This window comes from Esox lucius, chromosome 12 (genome assembly GCF_011004845.1).
Source record: "Esox lucius isolate fEsoLuc1 chromosome 12, fEsoLuc1.pri, whole genome shotgun sequence".
NCBI lineage: Eukaryota > Metazoa > Chordata > Actinopteri > Esociformes > Esocidae > Esox > Esox lucius.
In genome coordinates this window covers 5,251,442-5,274,088 of record NC_047580.1, presented here as the reverse complement: position 1 = coordinate 5,274,088, position 22,647 = coordinate 5,251,442, and the positions used below count along the sequence as shown (strand labels likewise).

The window sequence follows — 22,647 nt, the reverse complement described above, 5'->3', positions numbered from 1 at the left end:
AATATGTGTAAAGAGTTGAAATTTGCTGTTTAACCAAAAGATACACATCAACTTGACAGAGCTTGGGCAATTTTACAAAAAAGAATGAGCAAAAATTTTGTGCCTGGATGTGCAAAGCTGGTAGACACCTACAGTATCCTAACAGACTCATAACTGTAATTGCTGACAAAGGTGCCTATACCAAATATTGATGAAATACGGTGAATACCTATGCAATCAATTGTTTTCTGTTTTATCTTTAAAATTTGAGAACAATTTGCAGATACATTTTTCACTAAGTCATTACAGACTCTTTTGTATTGAGCAGCGGCAATCCATTTTGATTTAATGTTGTAACACTATAAAATGTGGTGAATAATTTTCAGAGACACCATCACTGTATGTATGTATTTATGTATGTAAATGTGTGTATGTATGCATGTATACAGTGTCCTCTACAATTATTGGCACCCTAGGTGAATATGAACAAATTTCTTTATTTTTTTAAAATCCCATTGAAAACCTGAAGAGTCCACAAATGACAACCAAGGATCTGGAGGATTTATGTGTCCCTTCCTGTATCCCTTCCTATATTCTCCTGCTTCATCAAACATTATAGAAGACAACTCAGAGCTGTTACCTTATACTAAATGCAAGGGTGCCAATAATTGTGGCCCATTTTTCAGTGATAATTTTGGTGTAAGATCAAGCTGATTAACAACACTTAATTTTTTTTTAACTAGGGTGCCATTAATTCTGGATGACACTGAATGCATATATATTTGGTCTGGAAATATTTGGACAATGACACAATTTTCATAATCTTGGCTCTGTACGCCACCACAATGGATTTTAAATTTAAAGAACAGAAATGCAATTGAAGTGTAGACTTTCAGCTTTAATTCAAGGGGTTGAACAAAAATGTTGTATGAAACGTTTTGGAATTGCAACCATTTTCATACACAATCCCCTTATTTCAGGGGAATGTAACTGGACAAATTAACACAATAATAATTAAAATTTTCTTTTTATTCCTTTGTCAAGAATCCTTTGCAGGCAATGACTGATTGAAGTCTGGAACACATGGACATCACCAAACGTTGGGTTTCCTCATTTGTGATGCTTTGCCAGGCCTTTACTGCAGCTGTTTTCAGTTGTTGTTTGTGGGTCTTTCTGCCGTACGTTTTGTCTTCAGCAAGTGAAATGCATGCTCATTAGGTTGAGATCAGGTGATTGACTCGGACATTGCATAATATTCCACTTCTACGTCTTAAAAAACTCCTGGGTTGCTTCGCAGTATTTTTTGGGTCATTGTCCATCTGTAAAGTGAAGTGCCGTCCAGTCAACTTAGCTGAATTTGGCTGAATCTGAGCAGACAGTATATCCCAATACACTTCAGAATTCAACTGACTGCTTCTATCTTCTGTCACATCATCAATAAAAACTACTGACCCAGTGTAATTGGAAGCCACACATTCCCATGCCATCACACTGCTTCCACTGTGTTTTACAGATGATGTGGTATGCTTCGGATCATGAGCTGTGCCAAGCATTCTCCATACTTTTTTTCTTCCCATCATTCTGGTACAGGTTGATGTTAGTTTCATCTGTCCAAAGAGTGCTGTTTCAGAACTGGGCTGGCTTTTTTAGATTTTTTGGCATAGCCTAATCTGACCTTTTTGCTATGCCAAAAGAGCTCACCAGTTCTTTTTCTTTTTTCTCAGAATGTACCAAACTGTTGATTTGGTCACTCCTACTATTCCTGCTATCTCTCTGATGGATCTTTTTTTTGCAGACTAAGGATGGCCTGTTTCACTTGCATTGAGAGCTCCTTTGACTGCATGTTGTGGGTTCACAGCAACAGCTTCCAAATGCAAATGCCACATCTGGAATCAACTCCAGAACTTTTACCTGCTTAACTGATGGAGAGATAACAAAGGAATACCCACACCTGTCCATGAAACAGCTTTTGAGTAAATTGGCCAATTACTTTTGGGACTACATCATAAAGAGCTGTAATTCCTAAACCCTTCCTCCAATTTGGATATGAATACCCTCAAATTACAGCAGAGAGACTGCAAATTAAGCCCATATGAATTATTACTGTAACCTGAATATATTTTAGTAAACAGACAAAAGAACAAAACTTGTCAGTGTCCAATTATTTCCAGACATAACTGTATGTGTGTATGCACACGCACACACACACAGTAAAGTTTGGACACATTTACACATTCACTTAAATGGGATAAGACACATAGCTGTGGCTAAATAAATGGTAGAATATGCATTTTCCAAATTTGTAGAGTTAAGATCCACATAAACCCAGGGATCTGTTCAAAATGGCATAAAAAAAATTCCCTATTAATGGAATATTGTTTACAAACTACAGGGGATTCTTCAATATTCTCTTATCCAAGGCCCCCACCAACCCATTAGTAAATCCCACATTCTTTTTTTTATGTCTCAAATCACTCCATGTAACTCTATAAAAGGCAATATAATATCTTTACTATTCATTATATTATAGCAATTTGTCACATTTTAAAGTTCATTTGCAGTCATATTTTAAATTGAGAAACACAAATCCCTTTCCTCTCTTTATACTATTCAGGAACAGTTATTTAAGCATAAATATATACAGTACAGTATGTCATAGTATGTCATCTTTCAAGCCAAAAAAATAAACACTATGAACTATATATATATAAAATAATTGGGGGAGATCTTCCTAATGACCCTCTGCAGTAGTGGAACTGCATGGAGCCCCGGGCCCCTGGTTGATTACCCCTGTGGGTTTTGTCATAACTGTTCTTGACACAGAACAGTGCCCTCACACAAACGAGTAGTGGGGATCTCTCCATGAGGGGTTAGACTGTAGGGTTTAGTTCCTGAAATGCCAGTACAAGCCTTCCAGATCCCATAATTATACCCGTTGCACTGTTAGATCAGATGTATATTTAAAATGTAATTATGATGGTTAGACTGTACTTGGGGCAGTCCAAGTCGTTACAAGATGCTTTGAGTCAGATCTGCCTAGTGATCTATAAAGTATATTCTACCAAATTACTTTTACACTGTATGCCAATGCTGAAAAATTACCAGATTAAAACAGGAAAGGTTTGTTGTACAACTTTATTTTTTTAATTATTTGTTTTAAAATGCGTACTAAATTAATGTAAACACTTGTACAAAATGTGTAAATGAAGGATAAAGGGATTCACTGTACTTGAAGACTTCTGCTTTCTACCCACTAACGTTATAGCTAATTCCAGTTTGTAGCAGATTAGATTTACCTTTAGATTTTGTACCATTAAATCCCCTTTTTTTGTACATTTGCTTTATTCTCTTGAATATTTGACTGTAATTACAATAAACTGCTAATGATTTTTTTAACGTTCACAACTGAATAAATTCTCATATTCATCAAAGACCTCCAGAGAACATCATTTGTGCTCTACACATTCAGCTTGAAGAATACAAAAAACAAATAATTAAAAAAGGGCTTCTACAGAATATTATTAATTACTCATATTTATTTCACAATGGCAGCTGTTTGTAAGTCTGTGCTAAACTCTGGGTGCAAAGTGAACATGTAAGACAACATTTAACCTTAAGTGTTACATTCTTAGTAACATAAGTGTTAATACTGCGCAATTTAAAACAGTGCTGTACAATATTATTGCAGCGTTACTAAAAATAATCATTAGATTACGGTAAGAATCATATCATATGAATCATATGAAACATGCTACATTTAAGGCACCTTCACCTAAAATATAATAATTAAGACACTTGAAGATTGGCAACGCAGCAATGAAAGGCTTAGATCATTTCTGTAAAATCTCTAAATAACTGTAAACATGAATGAAGGAGAATGTCCTGGGGGCATTGGGCCATAATTGTGTTTATTTTTCCACAGTGCAGTAAATCAGACTTATGACTTCTCTGGAATGATTTCTCATGGTTGGGTTTCCTGTCTTCACACTAAACCTTTTATCCTTTATTCTGCCCTTGAGGACCTAGACAAAACGGGTTCAGTGAGAACTTTAAACATGGGTAAGTTAAGCATACAATTTTATCTGCTGATCTATTTTTTGACAATTGGAATAAATGGATTTGCACTTAGCCTCCTACCTGTCTGTACAGGCCCATAGATGTTAACACTGGAAGTACCTGTTGAAGCTTATCGCTGGGTCTCTAGAGAAGCAGGCTTGTAAACAGGCACGCCAGGGTCACTGAGCACCGGCCGCCCTCTGATAACGTCTGCAGCTTTTTCTGCCATCATAATAGTGGGAGCGTTGAGGTTCCCACTGACAACACTGGGCATGATGGATGCGTCGACCACGCGAAGCCCATCCAGGCCAAACACGCGCGTCTCTGGGTCGACCACCGCCATAGGGTCAGAAGGAGAGCCCATCTTACATGTGCAGGATGGATGGTAGGCGCTGTCTGCCTTGCGACGGACAAACGCGTCGATCTCTGCGTCAGACTGACAGCTGGGTCCCGGTAGTACCTCAGGGCCTCGGAATGGGTCGAAGGCCTTCTGGGCGAAAATCTCTCTGGAATGCTTGACACACTCCCTAAACTCTTGTACATCTATGTCTGAAGCAGACAGAGAAGACCTGCCGATTAACCACACAAGGCCATATTCCCTGACCCAAATTAAGCTTACACCTGGAAATCTAATTATCGTATGTCATGGAGTCACTACTCTTGTCAGAGCTTACCTGTTGACAGGTAGTTGGGCTGGATCAATGGGTGTTCTTGGGGACTGGCGCTCTTCAACTTTAACCATCCAACACTGGTACTTCTCATTGGTCCCACATGAACCTGTCACACATCAAAAGAGGTCAATCGGTTTTGCTATCAATTAACAATTAATATTTTAAGGGCATGTGACAGGTTTGGCATGATAACAAACAATTAGTTTTTAAAAAGCAAAAGCTAATATGTGCTAGATCGGGCTGGTTGCTACACAGAATCCCAGATAAAAATTCTGTCCTTGAGTAAGGCAGTAAACCCTAATTGCTACCCAGGAGCTAATCATGGCCAAACCCCTCAAATTCAGAGGGGTTGGTTTCAATTTGTAAGCCAAACTGAGGTTGAACCATGTTTACAAACTGACAAATATCCCTTTTCCCCTAGCAGGTTAAAAGTTAATTGTTACTTCATGGGAAATTCTTAAGTACATGAGAATGTGCAGGTAAAGCTCAATAATTGCAGTCAAATTATGTTGGACTGCGCTTGGTGCTACAGCTGAATGAATTTCTTTAGAAAACAAATTTTTCAGGAATTGAGAATTTGCAAACAGTGAGTGCCAAGGTTACCACACTATTCATAATGAATTGGATGACTAAATGTTTGAGACACCCACTGCCTTGAGAAATATTTGCCAGTTTCATTCTCAAAAAATGTACACAGATATTCTACAACCCTGTTTCCAAAAATTTTGGGACGCTGTGTTAAATAAACATAATGCTATGATGCGCAAATCATTTAAACCCTATATCTCACAACTAATTAGGTTAACAGGTCAGTAACATGATTGGGTATAAAAAGAGCATCCCAGAGAGGAGATGGACAGCAATTTTAGAATAATGTTTCTCAACGAAAAATGGCAAAGAGTTTGGGGATTTCATCATCTACGGTACATAATATCATTAAGAGAATCTCCAGAGAATCTGGAGTAGTTTCTGTATGCAGGGGACAAAGCCAAACACCAATATTGGCCATGGCCATGATCTTTGGGCTCTCAGGCGGCTTTACATTGAAAACAGACACGATTCTGTAGTGGACATCACTGCATGGGCTGAGGAGCGTTTCCGAAAACCATTGTCTGTGAACACAGTACGTTGCTGCATCCACAAATGCAAGTTAAAACTCTACCATAAAAAGAAGAAAACATACATAATCAAGATACAGAAACCCTGCTGCATTAGTGCACATGATGACTTGCAAATGGTGAAGGCATCATTCATTTTGAACAATATATACAGTTTTTGGAGCAACATATGCTGCCATTAAGACAACGTCTTTTTTAGGGAAGGTCTTGCTTATTTCAGCAAAACAATGCCAAACCACATTCTGCACGTATTACAAGAGCATGGCTGAAAGAGTCTGGGTGCTAAACTAGCCTGCCTGCAGTCCGGACAAGTCAGCCATTGAGAAATTCTGTCGCATTATGAAATGAAAAATACAACAAAGGAGACCCGGAACTGTTGAGCAGCTGAAATTCTAAATCAGGTAAGAATGGGAAAACATTCCACTTTCCGAACTACGGCAATTGGTGTCCTCGTTTCCCAAACGCTTACAGAGTATTGGTAAAAGATGTGATGCAACACAGCAACACAGTTTTTGAAACATCTTGCTGGCATAAAATTCAAAATGGGCATGTATTTTTCCATAAAAAACAAAATTTCTCAGTTTCAACATTTGGTATGTCTTTGTACTATTTTTAATTAAAGGGATCGTTCGACAAAAAATCATATTCATCCAAAAATTCACTTACCAAAAGTTAGTCCGGAATGGACATTTTTTCCAACCATCCATTTTTCAGCTCTGTCCACTGCTGTAATTAGCATTCTTAGCATTGTCCAAATTCATGAATGGAAACTGTACATCCCACTATGGCAAAGCTGCATTGCAAACGGAAAACTACTCCAAAACACTCCAAACTAAGACCAGTGGTGTTGTTTCACTCCAATAACATGACAATGTTGTATTCCTCGAAATAAGTTTTAAGTTTCGCAATATATTTGTCATTTCAAATAAATGGGTTCTTCCTGTGTTTACCGGTCAGTTTTGTTCACAATTGCATCAATCCGCCGCATTCTTTCAGGAAGAGGAGGTGTATACGTCACAGTAAACAAAAGGTAGTATTCGCTAGCTAGGAAGCAAGTTACCTATTTCGTTGTTGATATTCACCAAAGGACAGTCAAAGTTGACTTGTTTGAGAGACAAAGGAAAATACATAAATATGACCAGGAAGAAGACATTTTCCGGGGGACAGAACCTTCGAACCAGAATACACAGAGGATGAATTCACCCAACTAGAGGCTAGAACTCATCTTCATCCGCTTATCCGTTATCGGGTCAAGGGGGGCAGCAGCTCCAGCAGGGGACCCCAAACTTCCCTTTCCCGAGCCACATTTACCAGCTCTGACTGGGGGATCCCGAGGCGTTCCCAGGCCAGTGTCGAAATATAATCTCTCCACCTAGTCCTGGGCCTACCCCGAGGTCTCCTCCCAGCTGGACGTGCCTGGAACACCTCCCTAGGGAGACGTCCTGGTGGCATCCTTACCAGATGCCCGAACCACCTCAACTGGCTCCTTTCGACCCAAAGGAGCAGCGGCTCTACTCCGAGTTCCTCACGGATGGCTGAGCTTCTCACCCTATCCCTAAGGGAGAAGCCAGCCACTCTTCTGAGAAAACCCATTTCAGCCGCTTGTACTCGCAATCTTGTTCTTTCGGTCATGACCCAGCCTTCATGACCATAGGTGACATCTGATGATGGTGAACCAGTTAATCCCCAACCCTTGCCCAGAATGTCTGGAGGATGGTGGTGTAGCTGTGGATCGTGTAATCTAATGCCAATCAAAATTGAATGCTTTTGTTGCAACTAATGGGATCTATTGATTTCAATGCTGGAGACCATGAATGACCCAGTCCCTGAAGTTGAACTCGTTCCAAGATGTGTGGTTGAGCATCCAGATTTCGCCCCCCTCATAACTCGTGGGGTGCTGGAGAAATGTTTTTTTTTTTACATTAAAACAATTTATTGGAAAAAACATTCTAGGCCAGAGGGACCCAATGGCCAGCTCTCAAAATAGTAAGTAGCTACAGTATCTAACATTAGAAACCAGGTGTATAAGGCACGTCTATTTATTTTGATAGCATAATCTACAAACCCGATTCCAAAAAAGTTGGGACACTGTACACTTGTGAATAAAAACAGAATGCAATGATGTGGAAGTTTCAAATTTCAATATTTTATTCAGAATACAACATAGATGACATATCAAATGTTGAAACTGAGAAAATGTATCACTTTAAGGGAAAAATAAGGCATCAACACATCTCAAAAAAGTTGGGACAAGGCCATGTTTACCACTGTGTGGCATCCCGTCTTCTTTTTATAACAGACTGCAAACGTCTGGGAACTGAGGAGACAAGTTGCTCAAGTTTATTAATAGGAATGTTGTCCCATTCTTGTCTAATACAGGCTTCTAGTTGTTCAACTGTCTTAGGTCTTCTTTGTCGCACCTTACTCTTTATGATGCGCCAAATGTTTTCTATGGGTGAAAGATCTGGACTGCAGGCTGGCCATTTCAGTACCCGGATCCTTCTTCTATGCAGCCATGACATTGTAATTGATGCAGTATGTGGTCTGGCATTGTCATGTTGGAAAATGCAAAGTCTTCTCTGAAAGAGACAATGTCTGGATGGGTGCATATGTTGTTCTAGAGCTTGGATATAACTGTCAGCATTGATGGTGCCTTTCCAGATGTGTAGGCTGCCCATGCCACATGCACTCATGCAACCCCCTATACCATCAGAGATGCAGGCTTCTGAACTGAGCGCTGATAACAACTTGGGTTGTCCTTGTCCTCTTTAGTCCGGATGACATGGCGTCCCCCTCTCCTTGAACTGCCACCTTAACGTGGTGGAGGGGTTTGAGTACCCGAGTGACCCTAGGAGCTATGTTGTCTGGGGCTATATGCCCCTGGTAGGGTCTCCCAAGGCAAACAGGTCCTAGGCGACGGGTCAGACTAAGAGCGGTTCAAAAACCCCTTAATGATGATAAATAATTTGTGTCCTGTGACGTCGCCCGGCATGGCGCAGCCGGGGCCCCACCCTGGAGCCAGGCCCGGGGTTGGGGCTCGTTCGCGAGCGCCTGGTGGCCGGGCCTTTCCCCATGGGGCCCGCCCGGGCCCAGCCCGAACGAGCGACATGGGGCCGCCCTCCCGTGGGCTCGCCACCCACAGGAGGGACCATAAGGGGCCGGTGCAGAGAGGATCGGGTGGCAGTCGAAGGCGGGGGCCTAGACAACCCGATCCCTGGACACGGAAACTAGCTCTAGGGACGTGGAATGTCACCTCGCTGGCGGGGAAGGAGCCTGAGATGGTGCGTGAGGTTGAGAGGTTCCGACTAGAGGTAGTCGGGATCACCTCTACGCACGGCTTGGGCTCTGGAACCACACTCCTTGAGAGAGGATGGACTCTTCACCACTCTGGAGTTGCCCATGGTGAGAGGCGGCGGGCTGGTGTGGGTTTGCTTATAGCTCCCCAGCTCTGCTGCCATGTGTTGGAGTTTACCCCGGTGAACGAGAGGGTCGTTTCCCTGCGCCTACGGGTCGGGGATAGGTCTCTCACTGTTGTTTGTGCCTACGGGCCGAACGGCAGTGCAGAGTACCCGACCTTCTTGGAGTCTCTGGGAGGGGTGCTGGAAAGTGCTCCGACTGGGGACTCTATCGTTCTACTGGGGGACTTCAACGCCCACGTGGGCAACGACAGTGACACCTGGAGGGGCGTGATTGGGAGGAACGGCCCCCCTGATCTGAACCCGAGCGGTGTTCAGTTATTGGACTTCTGTGCTAGTCACAGTTTGTCCATAACGAACACCATGTTCAAGCATAAGGGTGTCCATCAGTGCACGTGGCACCAGGACACCCTAGGCCGCAGGTCGATGATCGACTTTGTTGTCGTTTCATCTGACTTGCGGCCACATGTCTTGGACACTCGGGTGAAGAGAGGGGCGGAGCTGTCAACTGATCACCACCTGGTTGTGAGTTGGATCCAATGGCGGGGGAGGAAGCTGGACAGACTCGGCAGGCCCAAGCGTACTGTAAGGGTCTGCTGGGAACGTCTGGCCGAGTCTCCTGTCAGAGAGATCTTTAACTCCCACCTCCGGCAGAGCTTTGACTGGATCCCGAGGGAGGCTGGAGATATTGAGTCCGAGTGGACCATGTTCTCCACCACCATTGTCGAAGCGGCCGCTCGGAGCTGTGGCCGTAAGGTCTCCGGTGCCTGTCGAGGCGGCAATCCCCGAACCCGGTGGTGGACACCGGAAGTAAGGGATGCTGTCAAGCTGAAGAAGGAGTCCTATCAGGCCTGGTTGGCTTGTGGGACTCCAGAGGCAGCTGACGGGTACCGACAGGCCAAGCGGACTGCAGCCCGGGTGGTTGTGGAGGCAAAAACTCGGGCCTGGGAGGAGTTCGGTGAGGCCATGGAGAAGGACTATCGGCTGGCCTCGAAGAGATTCTGGCAAACCATCCGGCACCTCAGGAGAGGGAAACAGTGCCCTACCAACGCTGTTTACAGTAGAGGTGGGCAGCTGTTGACCTCAACTGGGGATGTCGTCGGGCGGTGGAAGGAGTACTTCGAGGATCTCCTCAATCCCGCCGTCACGTCTTCCATTGAGGAAGTAGAGGATGAGGGCTCAGAGGTGGACTCGTCCATCACCCGGGCTGAAGTCACCGAGGTGGTTAAGAAACTCCTCGGTGGCAAGGCACCGGGGGTGGATGAGATCCGCCCTGAGTACCTCAAGTCTCTGGATGTTGTGGGGCTGTCTTGGTTGACACGCCTGTGCAACATCGCGTGGCAGTCGGGGACAGTGCCTCTGGGATGGCAGACCGGGGTGGTGGTCCCTCTTTATAAGAAGGGGGACCGGAGGGTGTGTTCCAACTATAGGGGGATCACACTTCTCAGCCTCCCCGGGAAAGTCTATGCCAGGGTTCTGGAGAGGAGAATACGGCCGATAGTAGAACCTCGGATTCAGGAGGAACAGTGTGGTTTTCGTCCAGGCCGTGGAACACTGGACCAACTCTATACCCTCTACGGGGTGATGGAGGGTTCATGGGAGTTTGCCCAACCAGTCCACATGTGTTTTGTGGATTTGGAGAAGGCATTCGACTGTGTCCCTCGCGGCATCCTGTGGAGAGTGCTTCGGGAATATGGGGTCCTGGGTCCTTTGCTAAGGGCTGTCAGGTCCCTGTACGACCGGACCAGGAGCTTGGTCCGCATTGCCGGCAGTAAGTCAGACTTGTTCCCTGTGCATGTTGGACTCCGGCAGGGCTGCCCTTTGTCACCGGTTCTGTTCGTAATTTTTATGGACAGAATTTCTAGGCGCAGCCAGGGGCCGGAGGGTGTCAGGTTTGGGGACCACACGATTTCTTCTCTGCTCTTTGCGGATGATGTTGTCGTGTTGGCCCCTTCAAGCCAGGACCTTCAGCATGCACTTGGACGGTTTGCAGCCGAGTGTGAAGCGGTGGGGATGAAAATCAGTACCTCCAAATCCGAGGCCATGGTCCTCAGTCGGAAAAGGGTGGCTTGCCCACTTCAGGTTGGTGGAGAGTGCCTGCCTCAAGTGGAGGAGTTTAAGTATCTAGGGGTCCTGTTCACGAGTGAGGGAAGGATGGAACGGGAGATTGACAGACGGATCGGTGCAGCTTCTGCAGTAATGCGGTCGATGTATCGGTCTGTCGTGGTGAAGAAAGAGCTGAGCCGCAAGGCGAAGCTCTCGATTTACCGGTCAATCTACGTTCCTACTCTCACCTATGGTCATGAGCTTTGGGTCATGACCGAAAGGACAAGATCCCGGATACAGGCGGCCGAAATGAGCTTTCTCCGCAGGGTGGCTGGGCGATCCCTTAGAGATAGGGTGAGAAGCTCGGTCACCCGGGAGGAGCTCAGAGTTGAGCCGCTGCTCCTCCACATCGAGAGGGGTCAGCTGAGGTGGCTTGGGCATCTGTTTCGGATGCCTCCGCAACGCCTTCCTGGGAAGGTGTTCCGGTCCCGTCCCACCGGGAAGAGACCCCGGGGAAGACCTAGGACACGCTGGAGGGACTATGTCTCCCGGCTGGCCTGGGAACGCCTCGGTGTCCCCCCGGAAGAGCTGGAGGAAGTGTCTGGGGAGAGGGAAGTCTGGGCATCCCTGCTTAGACTGCTGCCCCCGCGACCCGGCCCCGGATAAGCGGAAGATGATGCGATGCGATGCAACATGGCGTCCCAGTTTTCCAAAATGAACTTCAAATTTTGATTAGTCTGACCACAGAACACTTTTCCACTTTGCCCCAGTCCATTTTAAATGATCCTTGTCCCAGAGAAAACGTCTGCGCTTCTGGATCCTGTTTAGATACAGCTTATTTTTTTACCTATAGTGTTTTAGCCGGCAACGGCGAATGGCACGGTGGATTGTGCTCACCGACAATGTTTTCTGGAAGTATTCCTGAGCCCATGTTGTGATTTCCATTACAGTATCATTCCTGTATGTGATGCAGTGCCATCTGAGGGCCCGAAGATCACGGGCATCCAGTATGGTTTTCTGGCCTTGACCCTTACGCACAGAGATTGTTCCAGATTCTCTGAATCTTTGGATGATATTATGCACTGTAGATGATGATAACTTCAAACTCTTTTTTTCTCTGAGAAACTCCTTTCTGATATTGCTCCACTATTTTTCGCCGCAGCATTGGGGGAATTGGTGATCCTCTGCCCATCTTGACTTCTGAGAGACACTGCCACACTGAGAGGCTCTTTTTATACCCAATCATGTTGCCAATTGACATAATAAGTTGCAAATTGGTCCTCCAGCTGTTCCTTATCTGTACATTGAACTTTTCCGGCCTCTTATTGCTACCTGTCACAACTTTTTTGGAATGTGTAGCTCTCATGAAATCCAAAATGAGCCAATATTTGGCATGACATTACAAAATGTCTCACTTTCAACATTCGATATGTTATCTATATTCTATTGTGAATTAAAGATAAGTTTATGAGATTTGTAAATTATTCCATTCCTTTTTTACTCACAATTTGTACAGTGTCCCAACTTTTTTGGAATCGGGTTTGTATACACAAGGCAATTAAAAGTGTTTTATATTTTTTTTTCTTAAAACATTTGGTATGTCTTTGTTCTATTTTCAATTAAAGGGATAGTTTGACAAAAAATCATATTCATCCAAAGATTCACTAACCAAAAGTTCCTAAAAAAAAAAGTCTTGGTTGGTACTTGCACCAATCTCAGAATCAGCAACGTTCCTTTTATGGCTGACAGAATATTGGCTAAATAGTTTCTTCAAGTTTGATAATTAGGCCCATGTTTATGACAGGTTATGTTGTCTTGGTTACTGACAGGTTATGTTGTCTCAGTTAATGCCAAGTTGTCATAACAAAGACAACCCAAACAATGTCAACCTTGCATAAAAAATTACATAATCAACCGAATGACACCTAATGTGTCATGTCATGGTTATGACAGTATCGTGACAGTGTCATGTCACTCTTATGCACACCCCTTGAAATAAAGTGTTACAGAAACGTTCAACTCGCATAGCTTACTAAATTTAGTTTGAAGTGTTTTGGAGTCGTTTTTCGCTTGCAATGCAGCTTTGCTGTAGCGGGACATACAGTTTCCATTCATGAATGTGGACGAAGCTAAGAATGCTAATTACAGCCGAGGACAGAGCTGAATAATGGATTGTTGGAAAAAATTAGTCAATGTTCAATCTGGACTAACTTTTGGTAAATACATTTTTGATAAATATGATTTCTATACGAACTATCCCTTTAAATATAGGTATACATGATTAGCACATTGTTGCATTCTGTTTTTATTTGCATTTTACGCAGCATGCCAACTTTTTTGAAAACAGAGTTGTAGATCAAAAACCTAATATCAGATCAAAGGAAGAATCCTTATGAAATGAAGAGCTTATTGCATGTTTATAGAAATACAGTATGCCGAAATATAGAAAACACACGCCAACTGCCCACGTACACTGAGAATGTATGTTCCAGGTGTGTAGCAGCTTTGATTAAGGTCACGTGTGGGTGTGTTGTGTGGAGGGAGGTATTGGACAAAAGGACACACACATGCCCACAAATATCCACATGCACACTACCTGATAGGCCTCAACCTTGGAAGCAATGCGGCCATGGTCGATGACCTGCGAGGGCAGGAAGTGGAACTGGATGTCAGGATGGGCCACACCGCTTCTACTCCGAATGAAGCCCCCGCTCTCCAGGTGGGCTGTGGCCCCATATCCTGGGAGACAGGTTGAACAGTCACTGGGTTAGACGATCACAATAATTGGCATGCTATACTTTCACAATTCTAGTAAAATAACTTAAAACTTAAAAAGCCATCAAAAAGGTGTTTCAAGCTTTGCTAATTTTCTTTAACCTATTTTCTTACGAAAACGCATGTACAGGCTTAACCTGTGTTCTTATGAAAACGCATGTACAGGCTTAACCTGTGTTCTTATGAAACACACTTGTGTTTGCCAGTGTGTCTGTTTTACCTGTTTGTTGTAGAAACCACTCCAGGCCAATCTTGACCATGTGGAATGGCTTCTGGGCCTTGTACAAGGTGATGGGCTGAGTACACTGCTGCTGTATATACAGCTCCAGATGGTCCTGAAGATTACTACCAACTCCTATAGAAACACAGACAAACAGAGACAGACAGAAGAAAGACACAAAAGTGGTAAGCAATTCTACATTGTGTAATGACACAGAATTGGACTATCCTCTCCCCAGCTCGAACACATGTTACAGTATGTTCTTAGCAATACGATAAGCTGAAACCCCACAGAGAGTGCTGGAGACAGTGAAGCGTGCTGCAGAGTCTACAGGCCTGGCAGTGATAGTGTTGTCCCTTTCCTTGTCCATCTGGTCATGCTTCTGACCTGGTCTAAATTTAAATAAACTCTGTGCTCAGCCCACATGCATTTATTAATTATTACAATTTGTAATCTTAATATGTTCATCCTTCTTAGGGAGTTTTTCCTAGCCACTGAAATTCAACACTACTGTTATTTGCTCCTTGGGTGTTTTGTAAAAGCACTTTGTGACAACTGCTGATGTAAAAAGGGATTTATAAATACATTTGATTTGATTTGATCACTCCTGTGTTCCAATGGCATGTTGTGTATCTTAATCCAAGTTTATTTTAAAAGGCTAACTGATCATTGTTAGCAAAGCTGAAAACTGTTGTGCTGATTAAAGAAGCAATACAACTGTCCTTCTTTACACTAGTTGAGTAGCTGGAGCATCAGCAATTGTGGGTTCGATCACAAGCTCATTGGCCAGAAACAAAGAACTTTCTTCTGAAACTTGTCAGTCATTTCTTGTTCTGAAAATTCCATGTGAGTAATTGCCAAGAAACTGAAGATCTCGTTCAATACTGTGTTACTCCTTTTACAGAAAAGCGCAAACTGTCTCTAACCAGAATAGAAAGTGCAGTGGGAGGCCCAGGTGCACAACTGAGCAAGAGGACAAATACATTAGTGTGTCTAGTTTGAGAAACCAACGCCTCACTGGTCCTCAACTGGCAACTTCATTAAATTGTACCTGCAAAACCCCATTCTCAACATCAACAGTGAAGAGGAGACTATTGGATGCTGGCCTTCTAGGAAGAGTAACAAAGAAAAAGCCATATAGCAAATAGAAAGATTAAGATGTGCAAAAGAACACAAACTCAAGACAGAAGATTGGAAAAAAGTGTTATGGACAGACCAATCCATGTTTGACGTGTTCAGATCACAATGAACATTTGTGAGACAAAAAACAAATGAAAAGAGATTTGCTGTTGTGGGATCAGCTTGACTGTATGTTATCTAAGAGCCAATCCAACTTATGGGAGGTGCATCAGGAAGCATTGGCTGAAATCAAAAATCAAAACAAATTGACTACTAGAATTCCAAAGGTTTGCAAGGCTGTAATTGCTGCAAATGGAGGATTCTTTGATGAAAGCAAAGTTTGAAGGACACACATTATTATTTCTAACCTTGTCAATGACTATACAGTTCCGGAAAAAATTAAGAGACCACTGCCAACCTACGTCACGCTCTTGGAATGCCATTCCCAAACAAGATAAGCATGAAGGACAGTACTCATAGGTAGAGTATTCATCCCCCCTCTCCTGACCCTCTAACTAAAATCACCCAATGCTTCCAGAAGTTATCCTTGTCCCAAATGGGGGCACAACAACCCCCCCCCCTTCACCACACTCACCCTCTCCATCTCAATCACACTCCCCCTCTCCCCCTCTACCACACTCACCCTCTCCCCCTCCACCAGCTAGTTCTAACCAAAGAGAGCAGAGCCCGTCTTTCCCTATGTCCCACTCCTCCCCCCCATCTAAAACGATTGCTTAGACAACTGCCACATCGTCAACAACCTTGTCCTTAATTTCCTGCACATTTATTGATGATTTTGCTGAACTACTCTCTGTTATATCAGTTGATTATAACTTGTTTATTATTACAGGGGATTTTAACATCCACATAGATAATAGTACGGACAATAATGCCAAATAACTTTTTGCACTACTTGACACTTGATCTCACTCAACATGTGAAAGAGCGTACACACATTCAAGGCCACATTCTAGTTGAAGGTCTCGATATTTCTTCTGTCATGGTTAAAGACTTGGCCCTGTCTGATCATTTCTGTGTCTTTTTTGATTCACTTAACACCCCAAATGGTCCAGTAAACTCTGTTTCTGTTAAGAAAAGGTACATTAATGAGAGTAACAATGCTCAGTTTATTGAAGCCATAGCTATCTCTCCAACAATAAGTGCTGAGTCAGTTGATGTACTCCTGGATAATTTCAATGACAAAATATGGAATGTCATGGATAGTGTTGCACCGGTAAAGGTAAAGAAAACTATGAGAAAACAGAAAACACCATGGAGAACCATCATGATGGTAAGAGCCCTGAAAAGAGAATGTAGGAAAGCAGAACATAAGTGGAGGAAAACTAAACTTCAAATTCATTATGACATGGTATCTTCAACAATGAGTTACACAGGGCCAAACAGCAACATCTATCAGGAATGATCAACAGAAATATCAACAATACCCGCACTCTATTTGTCATGGTCGACAAGCTTACAAACCCAAAAAAGCAGATAGCATCAGAACTCATGTCCACTGTGAAATTTGCGTGTCTCTTTAGTGAAAAAATGTGTATTAGACAGAACATCAGAACTACACAGTCTAACAAGGACTCTGTACCGTCACCACGACCACCAAGACATAACTTGGTTATTATGTCGCATTTTAATACAATTGATCAAAAATCCCTAGAAGAAACAGTTCGACATCTTAAAGCTTCTACTTGTTGTCTCGACACACTGCCATCAGACTTTAATATATATATTTTTAACTCTATAACAATGGAATTACAGCAAATAGTTAATAGCTCTCTGCAATCAGGCATTTTCCCAACGTCTCTAAAAACAGCTGCCATTAAGCCCCTATTAAAAAAGCCTTATAGCTTCCTACTTTTAATCGTTAGCCTTATAGCTTCCCACTTTTAATCTTTATATGTTATCTTATTGTATTTTTTTATTATTATGATGTATTCATTTGCTTTGATGTTTTCATTTCAGATGGGCCTGGACATGCGCTGGCTTGAGCAGGGGGACCTTGCGTGCGCTGCAGGGTTTCAATCCATGACCTACCAACCAGTAAGAATTCATGTTCTCCCCACTGTAGGTGACGATAACTGACTTTTTCGTCAAGTGAAAAGACGAGAGAATCGTGGAAACCCCTACTCTTTTACTACCCAATGGGTTTTGAAATGGGTTTTGAAGCCTATATTACCCCAAAAAGCATGCACAGATGCGCCCTTATAAATCCACCAGAAATAGTCACAATATAACCGTAAACAGTTTTATTTTAGGCTTACTCTAACATAGCTACTGAAGGTTGTAGCCAGCAAAGTGTTTGTCTATCCAGAACAAATCCTAATGCATAACTTATCAAATGCGGGACCTATTGTTCGCAGGTCCGCATCTCTAACCACTACGCAATTTACCAGGGGGTAGTCAGTCAGTCACTCACTCACTCACTCAGTAAGAGGTATTCGCTCTTCTTGGCCGGCTCCGCTTACGTGGTCCAGCAAAAAAACAAACAATGCCCATTTCCTCAACAAAAAACATGAAGGTCAGAAGCTCATTAGGTCACCTGGTAGATGCTGGACCACAGGGATGTCGAGCTGTTTCAAGTCATCAGCATTGCCCACCCCAGACAGCATAAGAAGCTGTGGGGAGTTGATGGCCCCACCACTAAGAATCACCTCCTTTTCAGCAAACACCTGAGAGACAAAGTGAAGAGATTAGGACAGGCCGAAAACCTCTGATGAGGCTGTGGAATTCCCCAAAAGCGCTAATTTAACAGTAAATATAGCGGTCCTACCTTCTTGTTCTTCCCGTTCTGAATGTACTCCACACCCACTGCTCTACTTCCATTAAACAGAATTTTGGTCGTCAGACAGCGCACCTCCGTCTTCAGGTTGGCTCTGTGTAGGACAGGTCGCAGGTACGCGCTGGCAGTACTCCACCTCTTTCCTAGGGGTTAGGGAGTAGGAGGAAGGGTATGATATTAGGACTAGAATGATCACTAATGACTTTCTTGGTAAACAAGTATTCTACTGATTATGTTGATGATTACAGTTTTTCCTCAGTCACTTTGGTACATTTCTCAGATCACAACTGAACTTCTCAAAACTACTTGTTCAACCTCCACATCATTTAGTCACTCGTGCACATCATCAATTTCCCGTTCTTTTGAAAAGAATCTCCAATACTTTGGTACATTCATGCAATTGATTATGCACAACTGCCTGCTTTTTCCTACAGTATCAATTGCTTATGTCATGTTGATTAAAATATATTATACTGGTTCTCTGTTGAATAGTCTTCCCTCCCAAAACATCTAGGCATTAGTTCATTGCATAAGTCATTAAACGCAAAATGGTTGAACCAGTTCTGGCAAACATATTTTCTATACACAGCCACAAGGACTTATCATTCGGATGGCACTGATATGTTCACTGACAGAAATATTTACTTTTGAGTGATGAACTAAGGATTTTGAGCAAGTTCAAGGCTTTTGCAGGTAATCCATTCTGTGGTGCTGTTTGTATGAATTGTTTCGAGAAATGAACTTACTGGTTTGCAAATGTTATAGATGATTCAAGAAATGTACCAAAGCGACTGAGACAAACTGTAATAGAGTTTAGTTAAAAAAAACAGCAAAAACACAGCTTTTAAAAAAACCAGATGCCCGAACCACCTCAACTGGCTCCTTTCTATGCAAAGGAGCAGCGGCTCCACTCCGAGTTCCTCACCGATGGCTGAGCTTCTCACCCTATCCCTAAGGGAGAAGCCAGCCACCCTTCTGAGAAAACCCATTTCAGCCGCTTGTACTCGCTTGTACTCTTCAACTGTAAGTGACAGAATCTAAAACAAAAATCCAGTAAATCACATTTTATGATTTTTAAGTAATTAATTAGCATTTTATTGCATGACATAAGTATTTGATACATCAGAAAAGCAGAACTTAATATTTGGTACAGAAAACTTTGTTTGCAATTACAGAGATCATATGTTTCCTGTAGTTCTTGACTCGGTTTGCACACACTGCAGCAGGGATTTTGGCCCACTCCTCCATACAGACCTTCTCCAGATTCTTCAGGTTTTGGGGCTGTCGCTGGGCAATACAGATTTTCAGCTTCCTCCAAAGATTTTCTATTGGGTTCAGGTCTGGAGACTGGCTAGGCCACTCCAGGACCTTGAGATGCTTCTTACGGAGCCACTCCTTAGTTGCACTGGCTGTGTGTTTCGGGTCGTTGTCATGCTGGAAGACCCAGCCACGACCCATCTTCAATGCTCTTACTGAGGGAAGGAGGTTATTGGCCAAGATGGTGTTCTTGGGGTTGTACTCATCCTTCTTCTTCCTTCAAACACAGCGAGTGCAGTTTAGACCAAAAAGCTCTATTTTTGTCTCATCAGACCTCATGACCTTCTCCCATTCCTCCTCTGGATCATCCAGATGGTCATTGGCACACTTCAGACGGGCCTGGACATGCGTTGGCTTGAGCAGGGGGACTTTGCGTGCGCTGCAGGATTTCAATCCATGACGGCGTAGTGTGTTACTAATGGTTTTCTTTGAGACTGTGGTCCCAGCTCTCTTCAGGTCATTGACCCGGTCCTGCCGTGTAGTTCTGGGCTGATCCCTCACCTTCCTCATGATCATTGATGCCCCACGAGGTGAGATCTTGCATGGAGCCCCAGACCGAGGGAGATTGACCGTTATCTTGAACTTCTTCCATTTTCTAATAATTGCGCCAACAGTTGTAGCCTTCTCACCAAGCTGCTTGCCTATTGTCCTGCAGCCCATCCTAACCTTGTGCAGGTCTACAATTTTATCCCTGATGTCCATACACAGCTGTCTGGTCTTGGCCATTGTGGAGAGGTTGGTGTCTGTTTGTTTGATTGAGTGTGTGGACAGGTGCAGTTAATACAGGTAATGAGTGGAGAACAGGAGGGCTTCTTAAAGAAAAACTAACAGGTCTGTGAGAGCCGGAATTCTTACTGGTTGGTAGGTGATCAAATACTTATGTCATGCAATAAAATGCAAATTAATTATTTAACATACAATACAATGTAAATACAATGTAATTTTCTGGATTTTTGTTTTAGATTCCATCTCTCACAGTTGAAATGTACCTATGATAAAAATGACAGACCTCTACATGCTTTATAAGTAGGAAAACCTGCAGAATCGGCAGTGTATCAAATACTTCTCCCCACTGTAAGTATTTGACCCCTCTGTAAAACATGATTTAGTACTTGGTGGCAAAACCCTTGTTGGCAATCACAGAGGTCAGAAATGTTTTGTAGTTGGCCACCAGGTTTGCACACATCTCAAGATGGATTCTGTCCCACTCCTCTTTGCAGATCTTCTCCAAGTCATTAAGGTTTCGAGGTTGATGTTTGGCAACTCGAACCTTCAGCTCCCACTACAGATTTTCTATGGGATTAAGGTCTGGAGACTGGCTAGGCCACTCCAGGACCTTAATGTGCTTCTTCTTGAGCCACTCCTTTGTTGCCTTGGCCATGTGTTTCGGCTCAATGTCATGCTGGAACACCCATCCACAACACATTTTCAATGCCCTGGCTGAGGGAAGTAGGTTCTCACCCAAGAATTGACGATACATGGCCCCGTCCATCATCCCTTTGATGGAGTGAAGCTGTCCTGTCCCCTGAGCAGAAAAACACCCCCAAAGCATAATGTTTCCACCTCCATGTTTGATGGTGGGGATGGTGTTCTTGGGGTCCTAGGCAGCATTCCTCCTCCTCCAAACACTGTGTGTTGTGTTGATGCCAAAGAGCTCGATTTTGGTCTCATCTGACCACAGCACTTTCATCCAGTTATCCTCTGAATCATTCAGATGTGCACTGGCAAACTTCAGACGGGCCTGTAAATGTGCTTTCTTGAGCAGGGGGACCTTGCAGGCGCTGCAGGATTTCAGTCCTTCACGGCGTAGTGTGTTACCAATTATTTTCTTGGTGACTATGGTCCTATCTGCCTTGAGATCATTGACAAGATCCTCCCGTGTAGTTCTGGGCTGATTCCTCAACATTCTCATGATCATTGCAACTCCACAAAGTGAGATCTTGCATGGAGCCCCAGACCATGGGAGATTGACAGTTCTTTTGTGTTTCTTCCATTTGCTTGGCAATGGTCTTGTAGCCCATTTCAGCTTTGTGTAGGTCTACAATCTTGTCCCTGACATCCTTGGACAGCTCTTTGGTCTTGGCCAAAGGTGGAGAGTTTGGAATCTGATTGACTGATTGCTTCTGTGGACAGGTGTCTTTTATACAGGTAACAAGCTGAGATTAGGAGCACTCCCTTTAAGAGTGTGCTCGTAATCTCGGCTCATTACCTGTATAAAAGACACCTGGGAGCCAGAAGTCTTTCTGATTGAGAGGGAATCAAATACTTATTTCACTCATTGAAATGCAAATACATTTCAATGAGTGACATGTGTTTTTCAGGATTTTTTTGTTGTTATTCTGTCGCTCACTGTTCAAATAAACCTACCATTAAAATTATAGACTTATTATAGATATTTCTTTGTCAGTGGGCAAACGTACAAAATCATAATTTTTTCCCTTACAGTATTACCAATTCTCCAAGGGTATGCAAACTTTTGATCACAACTGTATACTCTAGGTTATATATAAAACTGCTGACACATGCTCCGTAACAAAACATTTAAATATTTTTGAAACCTCTTACCCTCCACAGTTTAAATTGAGCACAGGTCAGGGAAGATCGTGTTAAAAACATGAAACACTGAAAAAGTTGACCACGATCTAACTTTGCTATAATATTTGCTATGTAGTTAAGAACTGATTGATTACATCAATAAACATTCAGCTAACATTACATTTGGCTGGAATCAGTTGCCATTCTGTAAGGATATTGATTTTCTAAATAAAAAAGCTTCTTGTGCATTATAACACATTTCAGTTAATTTGCTTCATTAACTCTGAATTGACCTCATATTTTGCTAAGAATATTGCTTCTTAGGTGAAAATAGGACTCTCATTGCTGGAATGTGGGCATTTATAGATAATGAGTATGTCACAGAGTAACCTTTTCAGGTCAGTAGAACCACGTGGTTTTAAAAGATTCTCATCTTTTATGTGTCTGATACCTCTGTGAAATAATGTTTTTTAATGAAAAGTTTCAGTATCGATGACGTGCAGCTGTAAAATGCAATCAGTTTTTGTAGTGGTGTGCAGAAAACCAAGTTTATGCTTTTAGCTTGTAAACTTTTTCTTGCAATTCATTTCCAGGACCACCA

The 22,647-nt window shown here is 43.0% G+C and overlaps 1 protein-coding gene across 3 annotated transcripts in view; it reads right to left on the bottom strand.

Moving 5' to 3' along the window:
* Positions 1-3,147: 3,147 nt before the first annotated feature.
* Positions 3,148-22,647, bottom strand: part of chdh (choline dehydrogenase) — a 48,985-nt gene continuing 29,485 nt past the window's right edge. Inside the window, exons 3-9 of one of the 3 annotated variants that reach the window (XM_013136572.4) lie at positions 18,186-18,337; positions 17,955-18,084; positions 14,282-14,416; positions 13,883-14,025; positions 4,710-4,812; positions 4,117-4,584; positions 3,148-4,001 (exon numbers count right to left, since the gene is read on the bottom strand). In XM_013136572.4, the coding sequence (XP_012992026.1) occupies positions 4,166-4,584; positions 4,710-4,812; positions 13,883-14,025; positions 14,282-14,416; positions 17,955-18,084; positions 18,186-18,337 (1,082 nt within the window). In that variant the 3' untranslated portion in view covers positions 3,148-4,001; positions 4,117-4,165. Of the gene's footprint in view, positions 4,585-4,709; positions 4,813-13,882; positions 14,026-14,281; positions 14,417-17,954; positions 18,085-18,185; positions 18,338-22,647 lie in introns of all 3 variants that reach the window. The other 2 variants (XM_013136571.4, XM_013136570.4) reach the window with 2 other exon arrangements.